This window comes from Tachypleus tridentatus, chromosome 3, assembly GCF_004210375.1.
Source record: "Tachypleus tridentatus isolate NWPU-2018 chromosome 3, ASM421037v1, whole genome shotgun sequence".
Classification (NCBI taxonomy): Eukaryota; Metazoa; Arthropoda; class Merostomata; order Xiphosura; family Limulidae; genus Tachypleus; species Tachypleus tridentatus.
Window position 1 is genome coordinate 76,874,549 of NC_134827.1, and position 22,047 is coordinate 76,896,595.

At 33.8% G+C, this 22,047-nt stretch overlaps 1 protein-coding gene across 1 annotated transcript in view; it reads right to left on the reverse strand.

Moving 5' to 3' along the window:
• Positions 1 to 22,047, reverse strand: part of LOC143247246 (dipeptidyl peptidase 4-like) — a 67,204-nt gene that overhangs the window by 38,603 nt on the left and 6,554 nt on the right. The window contains 3 exon segments of the mRNA XM_076494964.1: positions 1,085 to 1,179; positions 3,025 to 3,123; positions 5,922 to 6,036. Coding sequence (XP_076351079.1) covers positions 1,085 to 1,179; positions 3,025 to 3,123; positions 5,922 to 6,036 — 309 coding nt within the window.

Consider the following 22,047-nt stretch of genomic DNA (forward strand, 5'->3'; position numbering starts at 1 on the left):
GACTAACGAAACGTATAAGAAAATATTAGCTCTAAAATATAAATTATACAGCATAATTGTATATATAAAGAAGTTTTAAGGTTAGTTGACTGACTTTAAGTATTTCCAGTATCGCAAGAACTAACTCTTAAATTGTGTAAGAAAACTTTGGAAATGTGGGCTGTAGAACATGAGAATGAAATTTCAAGGAACTAGTAACTTCTTGAAGAATGTAGCTCTAATAATGAAGAAGATTGAATACATGAATTGTATTAGAAGACTAGTCACCAAGTTACAGCCCATGATGTCGATTGCAGTCATCATGATGACTGAGATCTTGAAAATAGCTTTGAAGTGTTGATTCAATTGCAAAAAAAATTCCGTCGTAAAATTTCATGTCCTAAGCATACCACTCCCCACCGTATACTTTCTATCCAGTGTACGAGAATGAAGTTTTCTAGCTCCTATTTTAGTAGTTCATCGGTTTGCCTTTGTATAGAACAACCTATATCGTTAAAATATGTTTCGTTAAACATACATGTTGTGGAAACAACTCACATACAAGTGACTTGTATCGCTTCTTCAAGCAAAGACCTAATTGATGATGTTTTATACTGTTACTTTGGACACGTGAATAGCTTTTATCCCTTTACTTTGCAATCATGTATTCGTATTTGTTACAAAAGCTGGAATGCAACTTCTTGTAGGTCTCTTTCTAGATGGTAGTGGTACCCCATGGTGAACCTTATTATTTTTTTGTCCATTTTGGAAAATCTAAGTATCTGATCTGAACAACTTTATGATATGGGTATATGAACATTTTGGGGTTTAAAGGACCGTAAAATATCCTTATACAAAATGATCAATTATCTCTGTCATCATACTACATATGTCATACCAAACAATGTCAACATGTATTCCTGATACCTCCTGTTCTATCATTATTGTATATCAAGTGACTTCCTGATTTGCATATTCAAAACGTTTTAATATAATGTACGCATCATATTCAAAACGTTTTAATATAATGTACGCATCTCTCCCTCTGTACGTACTACTAAAACATCTTAGTAATTTAAAAATTCCAGGTTAATATATTACTTACAAATATTGTATTTAACAGGAGGACTGTTTTGTTTAACGTCTCTGCGTTGAATAAAATAAGGGTTCCGTCAGAATCTCGATAAATAAATTCTTTTTCTGGAATAAAAAAACGTTAGATCGTTGTGAATGCAAAGTGGTGAATAATTTCCTTTGCATTTCATACAAGTATCTATTACTATTTCTGTTTCAATCTCACTATCAGGTTGTGTAAGTGACACGTTTATTTCACGTGGCTGAGCACGTGTAGTCTGTGGCAGTTTATAAATTCTTCATCCTATTGATTAAATCAAGAATGTCTTGAATTAGCTACTTTTGTTCGGTAAATCAGTAAAGAATTATACAGAGTGCTCGGAAAGTCACTGTGCAGTTTTGTCTGTCAATGAATACACAGTGACTTTCCGAGCACTCTGTACATTCCTATTTTTGTTTCAATAGTTAGATTTAATACGATCATCGATTTACAAGAAACCAAAAACCTTGTGCATTTAACTGACTAATAACAGAGGTAAAAATGTAAGTTACGATCAAAAGAAGTGTTACTTAATTCACATTTCTGATATTAACACAATGTGTATTGTGTGTATTGTATTCTACTGAAAAAAGTAAATTTTATATTCAATTACAAGGAACTGGTGAAAATACTTCGCAATTAACCACAAAACTACACAATGGGCTGTCTGTTTGTGCTTAACAAAAGTATCGAAACCCAATTTTTATGGTTATAAGCCCTCAAATTTACCGTTAATCCATATTGTTAGAAGAATCTTACGACGATTAAATGTAATTAATAACTATTTATTTCAGTTAATGATTGGCTCAGATATCTCTAGCACTTTGCACCATAAAACTCCAACAATTCGTAATTGTAAAACTGTCAGAGTTAAAATTTAATTATAATGCCTCCTGCTAGTACAGCGGTAAGTCTATGGATTTACAACGCTAAAATCAAGGGTTCGATTTTTCTCAGCGGGCTCAGCAGATAGTACGATGTGGTTTTACTATAATAAAATAACACAGTAACCTATTGTATTAGTTACACGCGTAAGCAAAAACCTTTGTTGTCTGCGGATGCGTATATAAGTATCGGCGCTCTTTTGTTGTTGTTGTTGAGAGTTTCAAACCTGAGTTTGACAGTATAAACATGGGAAACAAGCTAGTATGTAAGAGGCTTGACCCTTAGAATTACATAGTCTCTTGTTTACATAGTTTAATGCTGTTCTGAACAATAGATAGATTTAAGATATATTTATGTTCAGGCGATGGAACTTGGGAACTGGTGGAACCAAGACCCCACCTTTTCCAACAGAAGTAGGAGAATCTGCCGATGTAATAACTCTCTATAATCTGTTAAAGATTGTAAATTAAATGTTGTAGTTGGAGACGAAAACATGAGATAAAAGGTAAGAATTAAAAGTTCACGTAATTTGTTCGTTACACTGTTTATTTACATATTAATTATTTTCCTATGACTTTGTCCCCAACTGGTACAGCAGTAAGTCTACGTATTTACAACGCTAAAATCAGGGGCTCGATTCCCCTCGGTAGACTCAGCAGATAACCTGATCTGGCTTTGCTATAAGAAAACACACACACACATTTTTGATTTTTCACTACATCTTGGCGCCATCGACAACAAACTAAGCCTATATTACTATTCTAAATGAAGAAGTTCCAATTAAACTGGTTCTTATACTCTCCTATTTTAATCTGTCTTCCAGAGATGTACTTAATATAAGCTTGATTTTCCTTTAATGTATGACCTTCTCCCCTCTCTACCCCCTCAGTGGTTCAACTATTTTACTAGATAAAAAATCGGGTTTCGATAACCGTTGAAAGCATAGTACAAATAGTCCATTATGTAGCTATGTGATTAACAATAAAAGAACGACCAATTCCCCTTACAGTACCAAACGTAGGTACGAGAAATAATCGTATCCTTACGAGATATCCATGTTCCGTTAAATCTTCTTGGTGTTAAGCTGCCATGTACAACTTCCAGTAAGTTCAGCCTTGGCTTCCTAAACTCTGGACTTTCATTACCTGTTAGAGAAACAAAACAGTAATAATAATAATACAGAAACAGAAGGAAGGAAACATCTCAACACCTCTGTCTACTGTCGTGAGGTTGATTAATAAAGTCCATGTGCATATATCGCGGGGATAGGTGTAAAAATATTTGTGACTGTGGAATTAACCTGTTTATTAATTAATTAAAATTAGCTTGAACATGAGTAAACAATAGCAGTAAATGTATAACTAAATTAATATTCTGGACGATTCGAAACGTTTAGCTGTATAGTTTTATTAGGTATATATTTTAAAAATTAGATACCGACAATCTGTTATCCAGGGACATGTGAAGGTTAACCTCAGAAAGTGTGAGAGGTGTAAGCGCTAACTACAAAGATCGTTGTTTGATTTTTAAATTTCGCGCAAAGCAATGTAAGACTAGAGGAAAGGCACCTCGTCATCACCACCCGCCGCCAACTCTTGGGCTACTTTTTTACCAGTGAATAGTGGAATTGACCGTACATTATAACGCCCCCACGGCTAAAAGGGCTAGCATCTTTGGTGCGACGGGTAATCGAACCCGCGATCCTCGGATTACGAGTCGATGTGCCTTAACCACCTGGCCATGCTGGAATCAATCGTTTTTGACATTTCTGACTTGAACTTATTCAAAACACTTATTCCAACTTCTTGTTTCTATACTTTCAGAGATTTCATTAAAACATCAACAAATTGTTATAAAAATAAATTAACCCATGTTTCATTTAAATTTGTTTTCTGTACATCTAATTAAATATTAAACATCATTCTTAACGGGCCTATTAAGTTGGCAGGGAACAGGGTTTTCTGAGACTCTATACATCTGCTAGATCTTGCGCCGAATAATCATTCACCAATAATTGAAATCTGAGAAGAAGATTTGTTTGTTTGTTTGTTTTGGAATTTCGCACAAAGCTACTCGAGGGATATCTGTGCTAGCCGTCCCTAATTTAGCAGTGTAAGACTAGAGGGAGGGCAGCTAGTCATCATCACCCACCGCCAACTCTTGGGCTACTCTTTTACCAACGAATAGTGGGATTGACCGTCACATTATAACGCCCCCACGGCTGGGAGGGCGAGCATGTTTAGCGCGACTCGGGCGCGAACCCGCGACCCTCAGATTACGAAGCGCACGCCTTAACGCGCTAGGGAAGAAGAAGAAGAGAACATTAGCGAAGGAAAACAGACTCGCCATAAAACTAAAAATGTAGTTTTATAAATGAACCATCCAACTACAGCTGTTGTTGTAAAATCTAGTTCTTGACAAGATTAAAAAATAACAAATTTAGTTATAACTGAAGCATTATATAAGGATGGTAGACCATTAAAGCCGATAAGACTCCACATTAGATTCGAGGACATTTGGAAAAGTAACTAATTACTGTATAGGAAAATATAAAGAATAGATTTCAAAAGTAAAACGATCAAAATACAATAGAACACAATAAACATTGTGTGATAACATAAAAAATTTAATAAAGGACATGGGAGTGAACAAAAATACACGAACCGTTCATGGCCGTCTAAAATAAAAATTCTACTTAGTTACATAAATAACGGCCAACGAAGTATAACAGATAACGAACCATTGTTGTCCTCTTTTTAAAGTGCAGTAAACAGACTCACTTGATTTAAAGACAGAGAAATATCGTAGGAATACAGAAAGAATAGAGCAAGGTGAACGTGCACCATGATATATTAACTGAAACTGTTGTGTAGTTTAGTTGTTACGTGCTCCACGATATATTAACTAAAACTATTGTGTAGTGCAGTTGTTACGTGCACCATGATATATTAACTGAAACTCTTGTGTAGTGTAGTTGTTACGTGCACCATGATATAATAACTGAAACTCTTTGTAGTGTAGTTGTTACGTGCACCATGATATAATAACTGAAACTCTTGTGTAGTGTAGCTGTTACGTGTTCCACGATATATTAACTAAAACTCTTGTGTAGTGTAGTTGTTACGTGCACCATGATATAATAACTGAAACTCTTGTGTAGTGTAGTTGTTACGTGCACCATGATATAATAACTGAAACTCTTGTGTAGTGTAGTTGTTACTGTACATATCAAACCACAAATTTCAGCATTATTACAAACTCTCAAGCTTACCACTGAGGCACATCAAAGTGGTGTTTACTTTTTCCTTCTGATATTTGCGTGAATCTATAAAAAAAACAAACTTCACTAACAGTTCTCGACAAATTAAAGAGAATGCAGCTAGTGAACAGAACCTCCCGCCAACTCTAGGGCTACTCTGATCAAAACATCCCATAATGCAGAGATAAGCTTTGGTCTAAATAGACCAACATATTCACGGGTCAGCACGCTAACAACTAAGTCACTCGCGGACACAGACAAAGTGTGAATTGAATAGTATTACAAGAAATTTGTATTGGATCATTTACGACAGAAGATCTATCAGAAATATCGTGATAATTCACTCTCGCAGTACCTTGCCTCGACGTCATCCATCACATGATTCGATATCTCGTAAAACACGTTTTTTTCTGAATTTCTTTCCTTTATTTGGTATATGAAATAAAAAGGAATAGAAGCATATTTATGTTGCTGATAAGATATAAATTGCAGTATATTATAGATTGTCGGGCTAGAAATAAGTAAATCAATAGGGTCGACTTATTTATTATATGCTAGATAAATATCTCGGGATCTTAAAAAGTATTGGTTTCTTAGAACAGAAATAAAATAGTAAATCATAAGAGAAACAATAGCTGAAATGGTTAGCTTTGAATATAGAGTTAAAGGATGAAAGGGGCTTACCTGGGCTAAGCAGAAAAACAGCTGTTACAATAAGGGCACAAACTATGACAATAACAAGTAGGGCGATTCCGATTCCTCGCCAGTTTCTCTCTTCTTGTCCTGAAGATACCAGTTCCTGTATATATATATATATACACACACATTTAAAACAACCTTTGCCAGGGTTAAGAGAACATTTATAAAAAATATGCGTTTAGCACCCAAGTGCACCATGATATAATAACAGTATGTCAGTCAGAAGTGTAAGGAACTGTAGTATATCTATTAGAAGACATAAAAATAATTAAAGAAACATTTATTACAAGTGATGCATTTACTGAGCCACAAATAACTGGATAGTAAATTTATTAACAGTACTAAATGTTGTCAAATAAAGTACAACAATAAAGTGAGTAACTTGTATGAACCCCGTAGTTTATCAAGTTAAATTATATCATTGGAAAACAGACAATGGAATTACAGGTATAACAAAGAATGTAATAATTAAAATCTCATTATTAGAATCTGAAATCAGATGTGTTTGGTATGAACCAAGATCATCATCGTGTAGCTTGTTCGTGAAGATCATAAAATACACACCAATTACATGTCTTTTATGCTATCTTCTACACAGATAATGCTATGTAACAAACTTTTTTACTTTTTCTTGTTCCTGGGCAGAAAGTGTTATTTCCCAATTGCTTATGCCTAAAGTAAATGGAAAAGACCTATTTTTCTCTTAAAACTTTGCTTTTGTGACCTGGGTAATGAAATTTTTAAATTTACCAATTTTCCAGAATATTCCAGGTAGATTCAGAGATCTTTGTCTAACAAAGTCGAATGCCGAGGTTTTGATATCTAAGTTGGATTTGTTAGATGAAAGTGTGCAAGTCGCAAGTCAGAGAAAGCGTCACCGACATTTTTCAAGCTTCTTTACTCGTCAAGATGGGCTCTGCTTCTGCCACAATGTATCCGGTCTGTGCGAGACAATTGGAATTGTCTGTAACCCGAACGAGTGGCGCCTCTTCATTGATAGCTCATCCAGAAGCCTCAAAGTAGTACTGCTCCATAACGGGAATAAGTATCCGTCTCTTTCCCTGGCTCATTCGGTGCACCTAAAAGAGGAATACAACAGCTTCAAGACCTTGCTAGAAGTCTTAAAGTATGATGAGTATGACTGGGAGGTTATCGGAGACTTCAAAATGGTGGCATTCCTGATGGATCTCCAAGGAGGCTTTACCAAGTTTCCCTGTTATCTTTGGCTTTGGGACAGCAGAGACACCGCAGCGCACTACAACAGGAGGCACTGGCCACAACGGACCGAGTTCTCAGTGGGGAGGCACAATGTCAAGTGTGAGTCACTAGTGGGCCTCCAGAAGGTGTTGTTCCCACCATTGCACATAAAACTGGGCCTTATGAAACAATTATCACAGCTCTTGAAAAAGAGTCTGCAACTTTAAAGTACCTTCGAGACTCCTTCCCTAAGCTGTCTGAGGCAAAAATTAAAGTTGGTGTCTTCGTTGGACTACAAATAAAGAAGATCCTGGAGTGCATAGAATTCCCCAAGAAGCTCAGTAGGAAGAAAAAGAAATCTTGGGGCAGCTTTGTCGCAGTGGTTCGGGGCTTCTTGGGCAATCACAAGACCGAAAATTATGTGGCACTGGTTGAGGCTCTGGTGAAGAACTACGACAAAATGGGCTGCAGGATGTCCCTAAAAGTCCATATCTTTGACGCTCATCTTGATAAATTCAAGGAGAACATGGGAGCATACTCAGAGGAGCAAGGCAACGCTTCCACCAAGATATACTGGACTTTGAACACCGCTACCAAGTAACATATAACAAAAACATGATGGGAGACTATATTTGGGGACTGATACGTGAAAGTGATTTACATTAAAGTCGAAAAACTACTCACATCTGAACATTTTTCTATAACTTTATTATAAATACATGTAAATCTTGATTCATATGTGGTTTTATTTAGATCTTATGTAAATGAAATCGTGCAAATTTGCCCGTTTTTTACATAGAAAATAAGTTAATTTCTAAATTTCATTATCCAGGTCACAAAAGCAAAGTTTTAAGGGAATAATGGCCCTTTTCTGTACTTTTGCAACATAAGCAATTAAGAAATAACACAAACTATGCAGGAACAAAATTTGTGTTACATAGTGTAATCAATTGAGGGTCGCAGATTCAAATTCCCGATATACCAAACATGCTCGCCTTTTCAGTCATAGGGGCATTATATTGTAACAGTCAGTCCTACTGTTCGTTGGCAAAAGAGTCGCCCAAGAGTTGGCGGTGGGTGGTGATGACTAACTGCCTTCTGTCTAGTCTCACACAGCTAAATTAGAGAGGACTAGCACAGATGGCCATCGTGTAGTCTTGCACGAAATTTAAAAACAAACAAACAGAAGTAAGAATTTTTAAATATAGACCACTTTGATGATGCACATAATTTGAAACATTTTTCTTGATGATTCGCTTTTTGGTGTTTCAGTTAATCCATTTCAAGCCAACAAAGTGTTTTCAAACACGAAACCTTCTTGTTTGGTTTTCCGACCAAACTAAATGGTCCCAGATGTAAGGAGAGAACTCAGCTCAATTGATTTAAAAATCCTAGAACCATGTTCGGTTACTGAAGAAATTTGTTTGTTTTCAATGAAATGTTTTTCCATAAATAAATGTTGTCTTACAACATTTGTGAACATTTAATGGTACGAAAAATAATGTTCATTTTTCTGCTCAAGTAAGAAACAAGAAATTTACGAAACTTCTAATAAAAACCCCTAAAAACATAGGGTTCTTTCACATGTAATAAACAACTTTATGTCGATGAATATAAACGCAGTGAATCGTGTAGCAAGTTTCTAAAACGAAACTGGGAATTTTTTTTAGATTGAGAGGAGTAATAAAGTAGAAACCCTAAGTAAGTCCACACCTATAGATACATTCTTAGTAAGTCTACACCTATAGATAATTCTTAGTAAGACCACACCTATAGATACATTCTTAGTAAGTCCACACCTACAGATACATTCTTAGTAAGTCTACACCTATAGATAATTCTTAGTAAGTCCATACCTGTAGATACATTCTTAGTAAATCCATACCTATAGATACATTCTTAATAAGTCCATACCCATAAATACATTCCTAGTAAGTCCAGCCTATAGATACATTCTTAGTAAGTCTACACCTATAGATAATTCTTAGTAAGTCTATACCTATAGATACATTCTTAGTAATTCTACACCCACAGATAATTCTTAGTAAGTCCATACCTATAGATACATTCTTAGTAAGTCCATACCTATAGATACATTCTTAGTAAGTCCACACCTGTAGATACATTGTTAGTAAGTCCACACCTATAGATACATTCTTAGTAAGTCCATACCTATAGATACATTCTTAGTAAGTCCATACCTATAGATACATTCTTAGTAAGTCTACACCTATAGATAATTCATAGCAAAACCACACCTATAGATACATTGTTAGTAAGTCTACACCTATAGATAATTCTTAGTAAGTCCATACCCATAGATATATTCTTAGTAAGACCATAGCTATAGATACATTCTTAGTAAGTCTACACCTATAGATAATTCTTAGTAAGTCCATACCTATAGATACATTCTTAGTAAGTCCACACCTATAGATAATTCTTAGTAAGTCCAAACCTATAGATTCATTCTTGGTAAGTCTACACCTATAAATAATTCTTAGTAAGTCTACACCTATAGATACATTTTTAGTAAGTCCATACCTATAGATACATTCTTAGTAAGTCTACACCTATAGGTATATTCTTCGTAAGTCCATACCTGTAGATACATTCTTAGTATGTCTACACCTATAGATAATTCTTAGTAAGTCCATACCTATAGATAATTCTTAGTAAGTCTACACCTATAGATAATTCTTAGTAATTCCATACCTATAGACACATTCTCAGTAAGTCCACACCTATAGATAATTCTTAGTAAATCCATACCTATAGATACATTCTTAATAAGTCGATACCTATAGATACATTCTTAGTAAGTCTACACCTATAGATAATTCTTAGTAAGTCCATACCTATAGATACATTCTCAGTAAGTCCACACCTATAGATACATTCTCAGTAAGTCCATACCTATAGATACATTCTTAGTAAGTCTACACCTATAGATACATTCTCAGTAAGTCCACACCTATAGATACATTCTTAGTAAGTCCACACCTATAGATACATTCTTAGTAAATCTACACCTATAGATACATTCTTAGTAAGTCTAAACCTATAGATAATTCTTAGTAAGTCCATACCTATAGATACATTCTTAGTCAGTCCATACCCATAGATACATTCTTAGAAAGTCCACACCTATAGATACGTTGTTAGTAAGTCTACACCTATAGATACATTCTCAGTAAGTCCACACCTATAGATACATTCTTAGTAAGTCCACACCTATAGATACATTCTTAGTAAATCTACACCTATAGATACATTCTTAGTAAGTCTACACCTATAGATAATTCTTAGTAAGTCCATACCTATAGATACATTCTTAGTCAGTCCATACCCATAGATACATTCTTAGAAAGTCCACATTTATAGATACGTGGTTAGTAAGTCTACACCTATAGATAATTCTTAGTAAGTCCATAACTATAGATACATTCTTAGTAAGTTCACACCTATAGATAATTCTTAGTAAGTCCATACCTATAGAAACATTCTTAGTAAGTCCACACCTATAGATACATTCTTAGTAAGTTTACAACTATAGATACATTCTAATAAATCCACACCTATAGATACATTCTTAGTAAGTCTACAACTATAGATAATTCATAATAAGTCCACACCTATAGATAATTCTTTGTAAGTCCATACTTATAGATACATTCTTATTAAGTCTACACCTATAGATAATTCATAGTAAGTCCATACCTATAGATACATTCTCAGTAAGTCCACACCTATAGATACATTCTCAGTAAGTCCACACCTATAGATAATTCTTAGTAAGTCTACACCTATATATACATTCATAATAAGTCCATACCTATACATACATTCTTAGTAAGTCTACACCTATATATAATTCTTAGTAAGTCCATACCTATAGATACATTCTTAGTAAGTCTACACCTATAGTTAATTTTTAGTAAGTCCTTAGCTACAGATACATTCTTAGTAAATCCACCCCTATAAATAATTCTTAGTAAGTCCATACCTATAGATACATTCTTATGAGTCCATAGCTATAAATACATTCTTAGTAAGTTCATACCTATAGATAATTCTTAGTATGTCCATACCTATAGATACATTCTTAGTAAGTGTACACCTATAAATACATTTTTAGTAAGTCCATACCTATAGATACATTCTTAGTAAGTCCATATCTATAGATAATCCTTTGTAAGTCCATACCTATAAATACAATCTTAGTAAGTCTACACCTATAGATAATTCTTAGTAAGTCTACACCTATAGATAATTCTTAGTAATTCCATACCTATAGATACATTCTCAGTAAGTCCACACCTGTAGATACATTCTCAGTAAGTCCACACCTATAGATAATTCTTAGTAAGTCCATACCTATAGATACATTCTTAATAAGTCCACACCTATAGATAATTCTTAATAAGTCTACACCTATAGATACATTCATAATAAGTCGATACCTATAGATACATTCTTAGTAAGTCTACACCTATAGATAATTCTTAGTAAGTCCATACCTATAGATACATTCTTAGTAAGTACATACCTATAGATACATTCTCAGTAAGTCCACACCTATAGATACATTCTCAGTAAGTCCATACCTATAGATACATTCTTAGTAAGTCTACACCTATAGATACATTCTGAGTAAGTCCACACCTATAGATACATTCTTAGTAAGTCCACACCTATAGATACATTCTTAGTAAATCTACACCTATAGATACATTCTTAGTAAGTCTACACCTATAGATAATTCTTAGTAAGTCCATACCTATAGATACATTCTTAGTCAGTCCATACCCATAGATACATTCTTAGTAAGTCCATACCTATAGATACATTCTTAGTCAGTCCATACCCATAGATACATTCTTAGAAAGTCCACACCTATAGATACGTTGTTAGTAAGTCTACACCTATAGATACATTCTCAGTAAGTCCACACCTATAGATACATTCTTAGTAAGTCCACAACTATAGATACATTCTTAGTAAATCTACACCTATAGATAATTCTTAGTAAGTCCATAACTATAGATACATTCTTAGTAAGTCCACACCTATAGATACATTCTTAGTAAGTTTACGCCTATAGATACATTCTAATAAATCCACACCTATAGATACATTCTTAAAAAGTCTACACCTATAGATAATTCTTAATAAGTCCACACCTATAGATAATTCTTTGTAAGTCCATACTTATAGATACATTCTTAGTAAGTCCACACCTATAGATAATTCTTAGTAAGTCCACACCTATAGATAATTCTTAGTAAGTCAACACCTATATATACATTCATAATAAGTCCATACCTATACATACATTCTTAGTAAGTCTACACCTATATATAATTCTTAGTAAGTCCATACCTATAGATACATTCTTATGAGTCCATAGCTATAAATACATTCTTAGTAAGTTCATACCTATAGATAATTCTTAGTATGTCCATACCTATAGATACATTCTTAGTAAGTCTACACCTATAGATAATTCTTAGTAAGTCCATACCTATAGATAATTCTTAGTAAGTCTACACCTATAGATAATTCTTAGTAATTCCATACCTATAGATACATTCTCAGTAAGTCCATACCTATAAATACATTCTTAGTAAGTCTACACCTATAGATAATTCTTAGTAAGTCCATACCTATAGATAATTCTTAGTAAGTCTACACCTATAGATAATTTTTAGTAATTCCATACCTGTAGATACATTCTCAGTAAGTCCACACCTGTCGATACATTCTCAGTAAGTCCACACCTATAGATACATTCTCAGTAAGTCCACACCTGTAGATACATTCTCAGTAAGTCCACACCTATAGATAATTCTTAGTAAGTCCATACCTATAGATACATTCTTAATAAGTCGATACCTATAGATACATTCTTAGTAAGTCTACACCTATAGATAATTCTTAGTAAGTTCATACCTATAGATATATTCTTAGTAACTACATACCTATAGATACATTCTCAGTAAGTCCACACCTATAGATACATTCTCAGTAAGTCCATACCTATAGATATATTCTTAATAAGTCTACACCTATAGATATATTCTCAGTAAGTCCACACCTATAGATACATTCTTAGTAAGTCCACACCTATAGATACATTCTTAGTAAATCTACACCTATAGATACATTCTTAGTAAGTCTACACCTATAGATAATTCTTAGTAAGTCCATACCTATAGATACATTCTTAGTCAGTCCATACCCATAGATACATTTTTAGAAAGTCCACACCTATAGATACGTTGTTAGTAAGTCTACAAATTTAGATACATTCTCAGTAAGTCCACACCTATAGATACATTCTTAGTAAATCTACACCTATAGATACATTCTTAGTAAGTCTACACCTATAGATAATTCTTAGTAAGTCCATACCTATAGATACATTCTTAGTCAGTCCATACCCATAGATACATTCTTAGAAAGTCCACAACTATAGATACGTTGTTAGTAAGTCTACACCTATAGATAATTCTTAGTAAGTCCATAACTATAGATACATTCTTAGTAAGTTCACACCTATAGATAATTCTTAGTAAGTCCATACCTATAGATACATTCTTAGTAAGTCCACACCTATAGATACATTCTTAGTAAGTCCACACCTATAGATACATTCTTAGTAAGTTTACACCTATAGATAATTCTTAATAAGTCCACACCTATAGATAATTCTTTGTAAGTCCATACTTATAGATACATTCTAAATAAGTCTACACCTATAGAAAATTGTTAGTAAGTCCATACCTATAGATACATTCTTAGTAAGTACATACCTATAGATACATTCTCAGTAAGTCCACACCTATAGATACATTCTCAGTAAGTCCACACCTATAGATAATTCTTAGTAAGTCCACACCTATAGATAATTCTTAGTAAGTCTACACCTATATATACATTCATAATAAGTCCATACCTATACATACATTCTTAGTAAGTCTACACCTATATATAATTCTTAGTAAGTCCATAACTATAGATACATTCTTAGTAAGTTCACACCTATAGATAATTCTTAGTAAGTCCATACCTATAGATAATTCTTAGTAAGTCCATACCTATAGATACATTCTTAGTAAGTCTACACCTATAGATAATTTTTTTAGTAAGTCCATACCTATAGATACATTCTTAGTAAGTCTACACCTATAGATAATTCATAGCAAGTCCACACCTATAGATACATTGTTAGTAAGTCTACACCTATAGATAATTCTTAGTAAGTCCATACCTATAGATATATTATTAGTAAGACCATAGCTATAGATACATTCTTAGTAAGTCTACACCTATAGATAATTCTTAGTAAGTCCATACCTATAGATACATTCTTAGTAAGTCCACACCTATAGATAATTCTTAGTAAGTCCATACCTATAGATTCATTCTTAGTAAGTCTACACCTATAGGTATATTCTTCGTAAGTCCACACCTATAGATACATTCTTAGAAAGTTCACACCTATAGATACGTTGTTAGTAAGTCTACACCTATAGATACATTCTTAGTAAGTCCACACCTATAGATACATTCTTAGTAAGTCCACACCTATAGATACATTCTTAGTAAATCTACATCTATAGATACATTCTTAGTAAGTCTACACCTATAGATAATTCTTAGTAAGTTTATACCTATAGATACATTCTTAGTCAGTCCATACCCATAGATACATTCTTAGAAAGTCCACACCTATATATACATTCTTAGTAAGTCTACACCTATAGATACATTCATAATAAGTCGATACCTATAGATACATTCTTAGTAAGTCTACACCTATAGATAATTCTTAGTAAGTTCATACCTATAGATACATTCTTAGTAAGTACATACCTATAGATACATTCTCAGTAAGTCCACACCTATAGATACATTCTCAGTAAGTCCACACCTATAGATACGTTCTTAGTAAGTCCACACCTATAGATACGTTCTTAGTAAGTCCACACCTATAGATACATTCTTAGTAAATCTACACCTATAGATACATTCTTTGTAAGTCCATACCTATAGATACATTCTTAGTAAGTCTACACCTATAGATAATTCTTAGTAAGTCCATACCTATGGATACGTTCTTAGTAACTCCATACCTGTAGATACGATATTAGTAAGTCCATACGTATAGATACGTTCTTAGTCAGTCCATAACTATAGATACTTTCAGTAAGTACACATGTACACAGAAATCTTCAGTAAGTGCATATCTATAAAGAAACTCTCAATAAGTCTATATCTACACAGAAACTTTCAGTAAGCCCATACTTACCCAGAAACTTTAGTTAAGTCCACATCTACACAGAAACTTTCAGGAAGTCCATATTTATGCAGAAACTTTACTTACACCATATGTGCACAGAAACTTTCAGTATCTCCATATATACATAGAAACTTTCAGTAAGTCCATATATACACAGAAACTTTCAGTAAGTCTATACCTACACAGAAACTTTTAGTATGTTTATATTTACACAGAAACTTCCAGTAAGTTCATATGAACAGAGAAAGTTTCAGCAAGTATATGTGAACAGAAACTTTCAGTAAGTCCATAAGTACAGAGAAAGTTTCAGTAAGTCCATATGTGCACAGAAACTCTCAGTAAGTCCTTACCTAAACCGATACATGGATTTCGCTTGTGACTGGCAGAGCTTGCAAGTGCAGTACGAAACGCACACTTGTTTGTTTGTTTCTATCGTGTAATAAAGTTTGGCTCATTGACAACAAGTTTTGTACGTACGAATCTTGTCGGTGAAACCTGAGAAATGTCTAACACGAAAAATTTTCAGTTTCTTGTCGAAAACATTCGGAACGAAACTATCTCAAGTCACTAGAAATCGATGGTTGGAGTTCGTTTAGTGAAACATAGATTTCAAAAGACGCAACTAAAAACCAACATAGTAAGTTGTGAGATTGTTTAAACGTTTCTATTTGACGGTAAAAAAAAAAAGCATCATTAAAAACAAAAGAAAATCCGCATTAGCTACGGCTGTAATTAGATCTCAAACTGGTCAATACATGGAGATATGAGATAACATTTGTACTCAAGACAAAATTCAGAGCCATCCTTTGAATCGCTTTGCTGTGACTAAAACGTACAGTGTACCAAGCTACTGATAAAGATATTCAAACTACTGGAACTAAAATAACAGTTCTGGGTACAGCAGGATATTCAGATAGCTCGGTATGTAGGGTTTAATCCCCTTCTGGATGTTGGTTTAAACAACTTTTCCATTCTCGATCATTCGACAAAGTCTACTAACGTTAATTATAATAGTTTTATGTAGTTAAAAGAAAATATTGTCGGCCAAACCCCCAAGAAGGACACGGCATAGCCAGGTGGTCAAGGTGCTCGACTCGTAATCTGAGGGCCGCGGGTTCGAATTCCCGTCGCACCAAACATGCTCGCATTTTCAGCCGTCAGTCCCACTATTCAATGGTAAAAGAGTAGTCTTAGAGTTGGCGGTAGGTGGTGATGACTAGCCTTCCCTCTGGTCTTACTCTGCTAAATTAGGGACGGCTAGCGCAGATAGCCCTCGTGTAGCTTTGTGCGAAATTAAAAAAACAAATCATCGAGAAATTAACAACAGAAATATATATAATTATTAATATAAATGCTACTGTTGATAATACGTTTCGGTCAATACCCTTCTTCAGATATCACTAACTCAACAGTATATCCGTATAGAAAAACTTTCTAAATTGAAGGTTGTGTGACGATATAACAAATGAAACACACAAATATACCTTTCCCTATACATATATATATATACATCCTGACACATAAAAGCATGTGAGCGCGCAAACATGAAACATACATGATTATATATGTATTATAGTTTTTTTTAATATGAACAGATGGTATTTAAGTGTCAGTAAGACAAAAGAGAGAAATGTTACAAGAAATTAAAAAGTTCGTTTAGCTCGTTCGAGTGGAAAATTCCCGGGACAAAAATGATTTTGTTTTCTTGTAATACACGGTTATGTTTGTTTGTAGTGATCTTCTTCAAAAACAAGTGTTTTAAAACGGTCAAGGGTATGGTTGAGCAAACTGACGTTTCGGGCCACTGGTTTATCTACTACGTTACAATTTATTATATCTCTAAGATATTATCGGGTACGTTCTGCTAATAACGTTCTGGTTTCTCCTATGTATTAGTTTTACACAACATGAGCAACAAAAGAATATATGACACATTTTGATGTGTAGTTATATTGACCATTAGTGTAAAAAACTGGACTTTGGACCCTGCACGGATCTGCTTAACTAAGTTGTTTCAAAAAAACCAAACTTTTGTTTACTCAACTAGTTAATTGTCACAGGCAAGCATTTCATACTTATTTAAGTTACACGTCTTACAGAAGTGTTTCTTCGTTTGTTTTACGGCAAAGCCACGTTGAACTATCTGCTCTGTCAATCGCTTAGAATCGAACCCTGGATTTTGACATTACAAGTTCGTAGACTTACCACCAAGAGAAGCTACGAACGTGCAGGTATTTCTTTAAATTTGGTTAAAACTCAGGTGTGGTAAACAGTTAGTAACAAGGAAATTTTCTTTCATAAAGTGTTCAATCTGTGATTTACGAACTTCCAAAGTTAGCTGAAATAATCGGATCTGTAATAATAAGTACTAATGTTATAAGCTGGTGATTCAAGTCTCAGTATCGGTTGGTACAAAGCTCTACTCTGTTCAAAAATTAATAATATATAAAATCAATTTCGATCACTAGAGGGCATAAATATTTTATGATTCACTAAGTACCGCTTTTCTTTCACTTATAATTAATTAGCTTCGTTTAGTCTTTCAAACTATTCTTAATATCTCTAATTGTTAGTTTAGAAATTTAGTACTCTTTTAAATTTGATTGTTTCGTACAAAATTGATTATTTTCGAAATACAAAATTTTACAAATTAAATAAACTGAAACGACAAATTCCACTTCTATCTTTTTTTCCGGTTTGAAGAATCAATATTCTCTACAAAGAAAAACACATAAACTTCAACTACATTAGATATACATCATCATTACAAGAGGCTTAACTATATTTATTTGATTTTCTGACCCAAGCTGTGTTGATAAGCCTTGACTTATCCTTGATAAGCCTTGAGTAAGTAAAAATGAAATCAACAGCAAAGGATGGGGTGAATAAAAACCAAACGGATTAGACCTCTACGTTAAGAAATTATCTTTTTAAACTTCGTTTTTGACCAAAATATGCTGTATGATCAAGTTCTGTAGCAATATAACATCTAATAAAGAATTACGCGTAACGCCATAACATTACTTATACATGTAAGTTAATTTGGTTTATTATGTGATGAGATAATAAAAAGGACGCCATTACATCTACATAAATCAATAGATGGCACTGATATAAAACACTTAAAGTCATCAGTGGGATATACTAACATGCTAGGCTTAACTTCATTCAGATTGAATAAAATAATGACTATGCTGGTATTCTAGGCTTACTTAACGTCATCAGTAGGATATACTAATATGCTAGGCTTAATTTCATTTAGATTGAATCAAATAATGACTATGCTGGTATCATAGGCTTACTTAACGTCATCAATCGGATATACTATTATGTTAGGCTTAACTTCATTTAGATTGAATCAAACAATGACTATGCTGGTGTCCTAGGCTTACTTAACGTCATCAATGGAATATATTAATATGCTAGGCTTAACTTCATCTAGAATCAATTGAATAATCAATATGCTGGTATCCTAGGCTTAGCTGCATGCAGAACGTTAATATCTACTATTAAAAATTTTGGATTATAATTCAAGAAGTAAACGATCTTAGTTTTTATTTATTCATTTAACTTTACAATAAACAAAAACTAAATTTGTATTACATATTTAAGGTATAACACTACTTAGGTATACGTTAGTAACAAGTTTTGTACTTCATGAAACAGCTTGTATATTTAAGGTATAAGATTACTTAGGTATACGTTACTAACATGTTTTGTACTTCATGAAACAGTTTGTATATTTAAGGTATAGGAGTACTTAGGTATGCGTTAGTAACAAGTTTTGTACTTCATGAAACAGTTTGTATATTTAAGGTATCAGAGTACTTAGGTATATGTTAGTAACAAGTTTTGTACTTCATGAATCAGTTTGTATATTTAAGGTATCAGACTACTTAGGTATACGTTACTAAGAATTAAGTTAAACACATTTATTCTTGAACACTGCGAATAAAACTAACGACTTGATTTTGGTTATTTCTAAGCATGAGGTTACACAATGGGCTAACTATACACTGCCCACTACGGGTATCAAAACCAAATTTTTCGCGTCTTAAGTTTGAAGACTTACAGCTGAGTCACTAAAGAACTATAAGTGAGTAAGTTTCCTGTTTTTATAACTGTTTTATGCTATGTGTAACTATAGATTTTTATTAACCAGGTTCACACTGAAAAATCGTTTATCAAAATGTATGTTTTGTTGTTGTTTATTCTTACCTGGTTTAATTAATTAATTAAAATGTAGTGGCTCAGTGTAACCTACTTGTCAATCGAAATACAACACACGTTGTAACGACCTTAAGTTTTATTAAATGACGAGAAACCCACTTGTAGTCAAAATGTATTCTGAAGCCGGGTTTGTTAACCTGAAGATGACCTGAACTTAATTTAATTAGTTTTAATACCTATACCAGCCGTCTTGAGAATACAGTCTTTTGTCTTGGTCTGCAGATATTTCTGTTACATCAATTGTGTTAGGTATTAGCCTCTCAGGCTGCGTACTAAAACGTCTGAGGATCTATTCCATAGATACGCCGTTCCTCCGTTTCAGCTTTGGATGCGTTATTAAAGTGACAGTAATCTAGCTGTTCGGTTATAAGTCTCCAAAAAGATGGCGGATACTGCTGTTTGGTCTTCCTTTCCTTATTAGTAGTTCATAATTAGGGACAGCTAAATCACTCTGAGTTGACCATGGTGTCTCTGAGCTGGCTGTTCAGCCCACGAGTCACACAATGTAGATTTTAGGTTAAATATACTGAACACAAAGATTCTGAGAAACATTGTTTATACAGATAAAAGACATTACGATCTGACTTCGTATTGAGAATAAATGTTTTAGAGGTGTAACAACTGTTGATAAACGCGACATCTTATAGTAATCAATGTGATTTTAGAATGTAATTAGAATATTTTGTGTTCCAGTAAAAAGTTAATTTCTGTCAGCGTTTTGTGTATTCAGCAAATCCTTTTCTGAGATGGTAGAAGTATGTAATATTTGATTCAGATTAAAACGTACAAAGATTTAGAAATAAAAGTCAAGTTTCATTATCTTATAGTAAGCGACTTTAAAGTCCGTTTCATTACGCTAGTACGTTATATAAACAATGAATAACTCTTTATCTGAAACACTTGTGGAACTTATGGTATGTTTATCGACGAGTCATTGTTAGTACTAACGTGTAGTTGATTCACCATGAATACCTAACCACTGGAAAGTACAATACCACCATTGTAGGCTGTAGAACTATGGAGTCTTTCTGAGGATACATAGTTCTAAGAGTGGGAATGCTCAGTAATGTATTGTCCAGTGTCCAGAAAGGAGTTTTTAACGTTATCCTCAGAAGAAGAAAACTCGAATATAAGAACAGTTAGAACAACAAAGGGTTTCCACTGTTGCATTACATTCCAATCTGAAGCAACGCAAAGTGAAGGCTAAAGTGACGAAAAAGAACAAACTCTAAACCAGATAAACATTATTCGTTCACTTTTGATCACTATGCTGTGAAATCTTTAAGATCACTAATTTACTTACAAACATAAACAAACGCAAAATTAAAGAAGCCTTACTTATACAACAACTTAAGCCCAAAACAAACCAATATAAAGGGACGCCTTTATACCTATATTAATATAATAAACTAAATAAAATTATATATTCAAACATCTAACACCGCCCTCTACATTCCGACACTCAGTTACACAACCCCTTCCAAACATGTGGTCAGCTTCCGGTCAGTTACCTCTTTCTTTCTCTGTGAACCTGACGATGACCGAAGAAGGTCGAAACGTTGTTCGCTCTTCTATGTAAAATATTTTCTCAACCCAAACGAGCCGTTTTTGCATATATATGATGTCCGTTTGTTTATTGTTAGACAATAGGATAACCGTGCTATGTCCACTACGGTATTTAAACTCGTTATAAGTGTTCAGACTTAACACTGGGGTGAGATTGTATGACTTACATGACAACACTCTCTATCTGTATAAATTACAAGCTTAACAAGAAGTCCGTTGGACTATTTCTACGTTTCTCACAAAACTCCCTCGTCATGTTGCTGTGTTACATTGAATATTTCGCCCAATTGTCGGCGCAGTTTTAAGTGTCTTGAAGTCGTAAAATTCTATTTCTTAATACCGAATCTAGAGACAGAGCGTGTGTCGACTAGGCGTAACTGGGGCAGCGGGGCGTAACCTTGCTGTAGTCTTTTTTGCATGAGATAACGACATGTTTTTTGGCAGAAAGATAGCCGGAAATACAATCTGTTGACCATACCAGTAACTCTAGTACTTACTGTGATATTGGTTTTAAAGCCATAAACCTTCTGTCCAAGCATATTTTTTTGTTTCTGTTGTCTGTCGTGTCTACACTCTACCTTCTCTTAACAGGCAGTCATCATTTACTCTTCACAAAGAAAAATGTCAGACCACGTGACTTACTTTTCAACGTCACTACAGAAGAAATATAGAAGAGAGCTGACTTTCTATCTTTGGACGGTCTTACGGTTTTCATGGGAAGAACTAAGGAGAGCGATAATAGTTGTAAAAATAGCAATGTTTTCAAATAACTTTAGATAAACAACTCTAGACTTGTTGAAATATTCAATATCT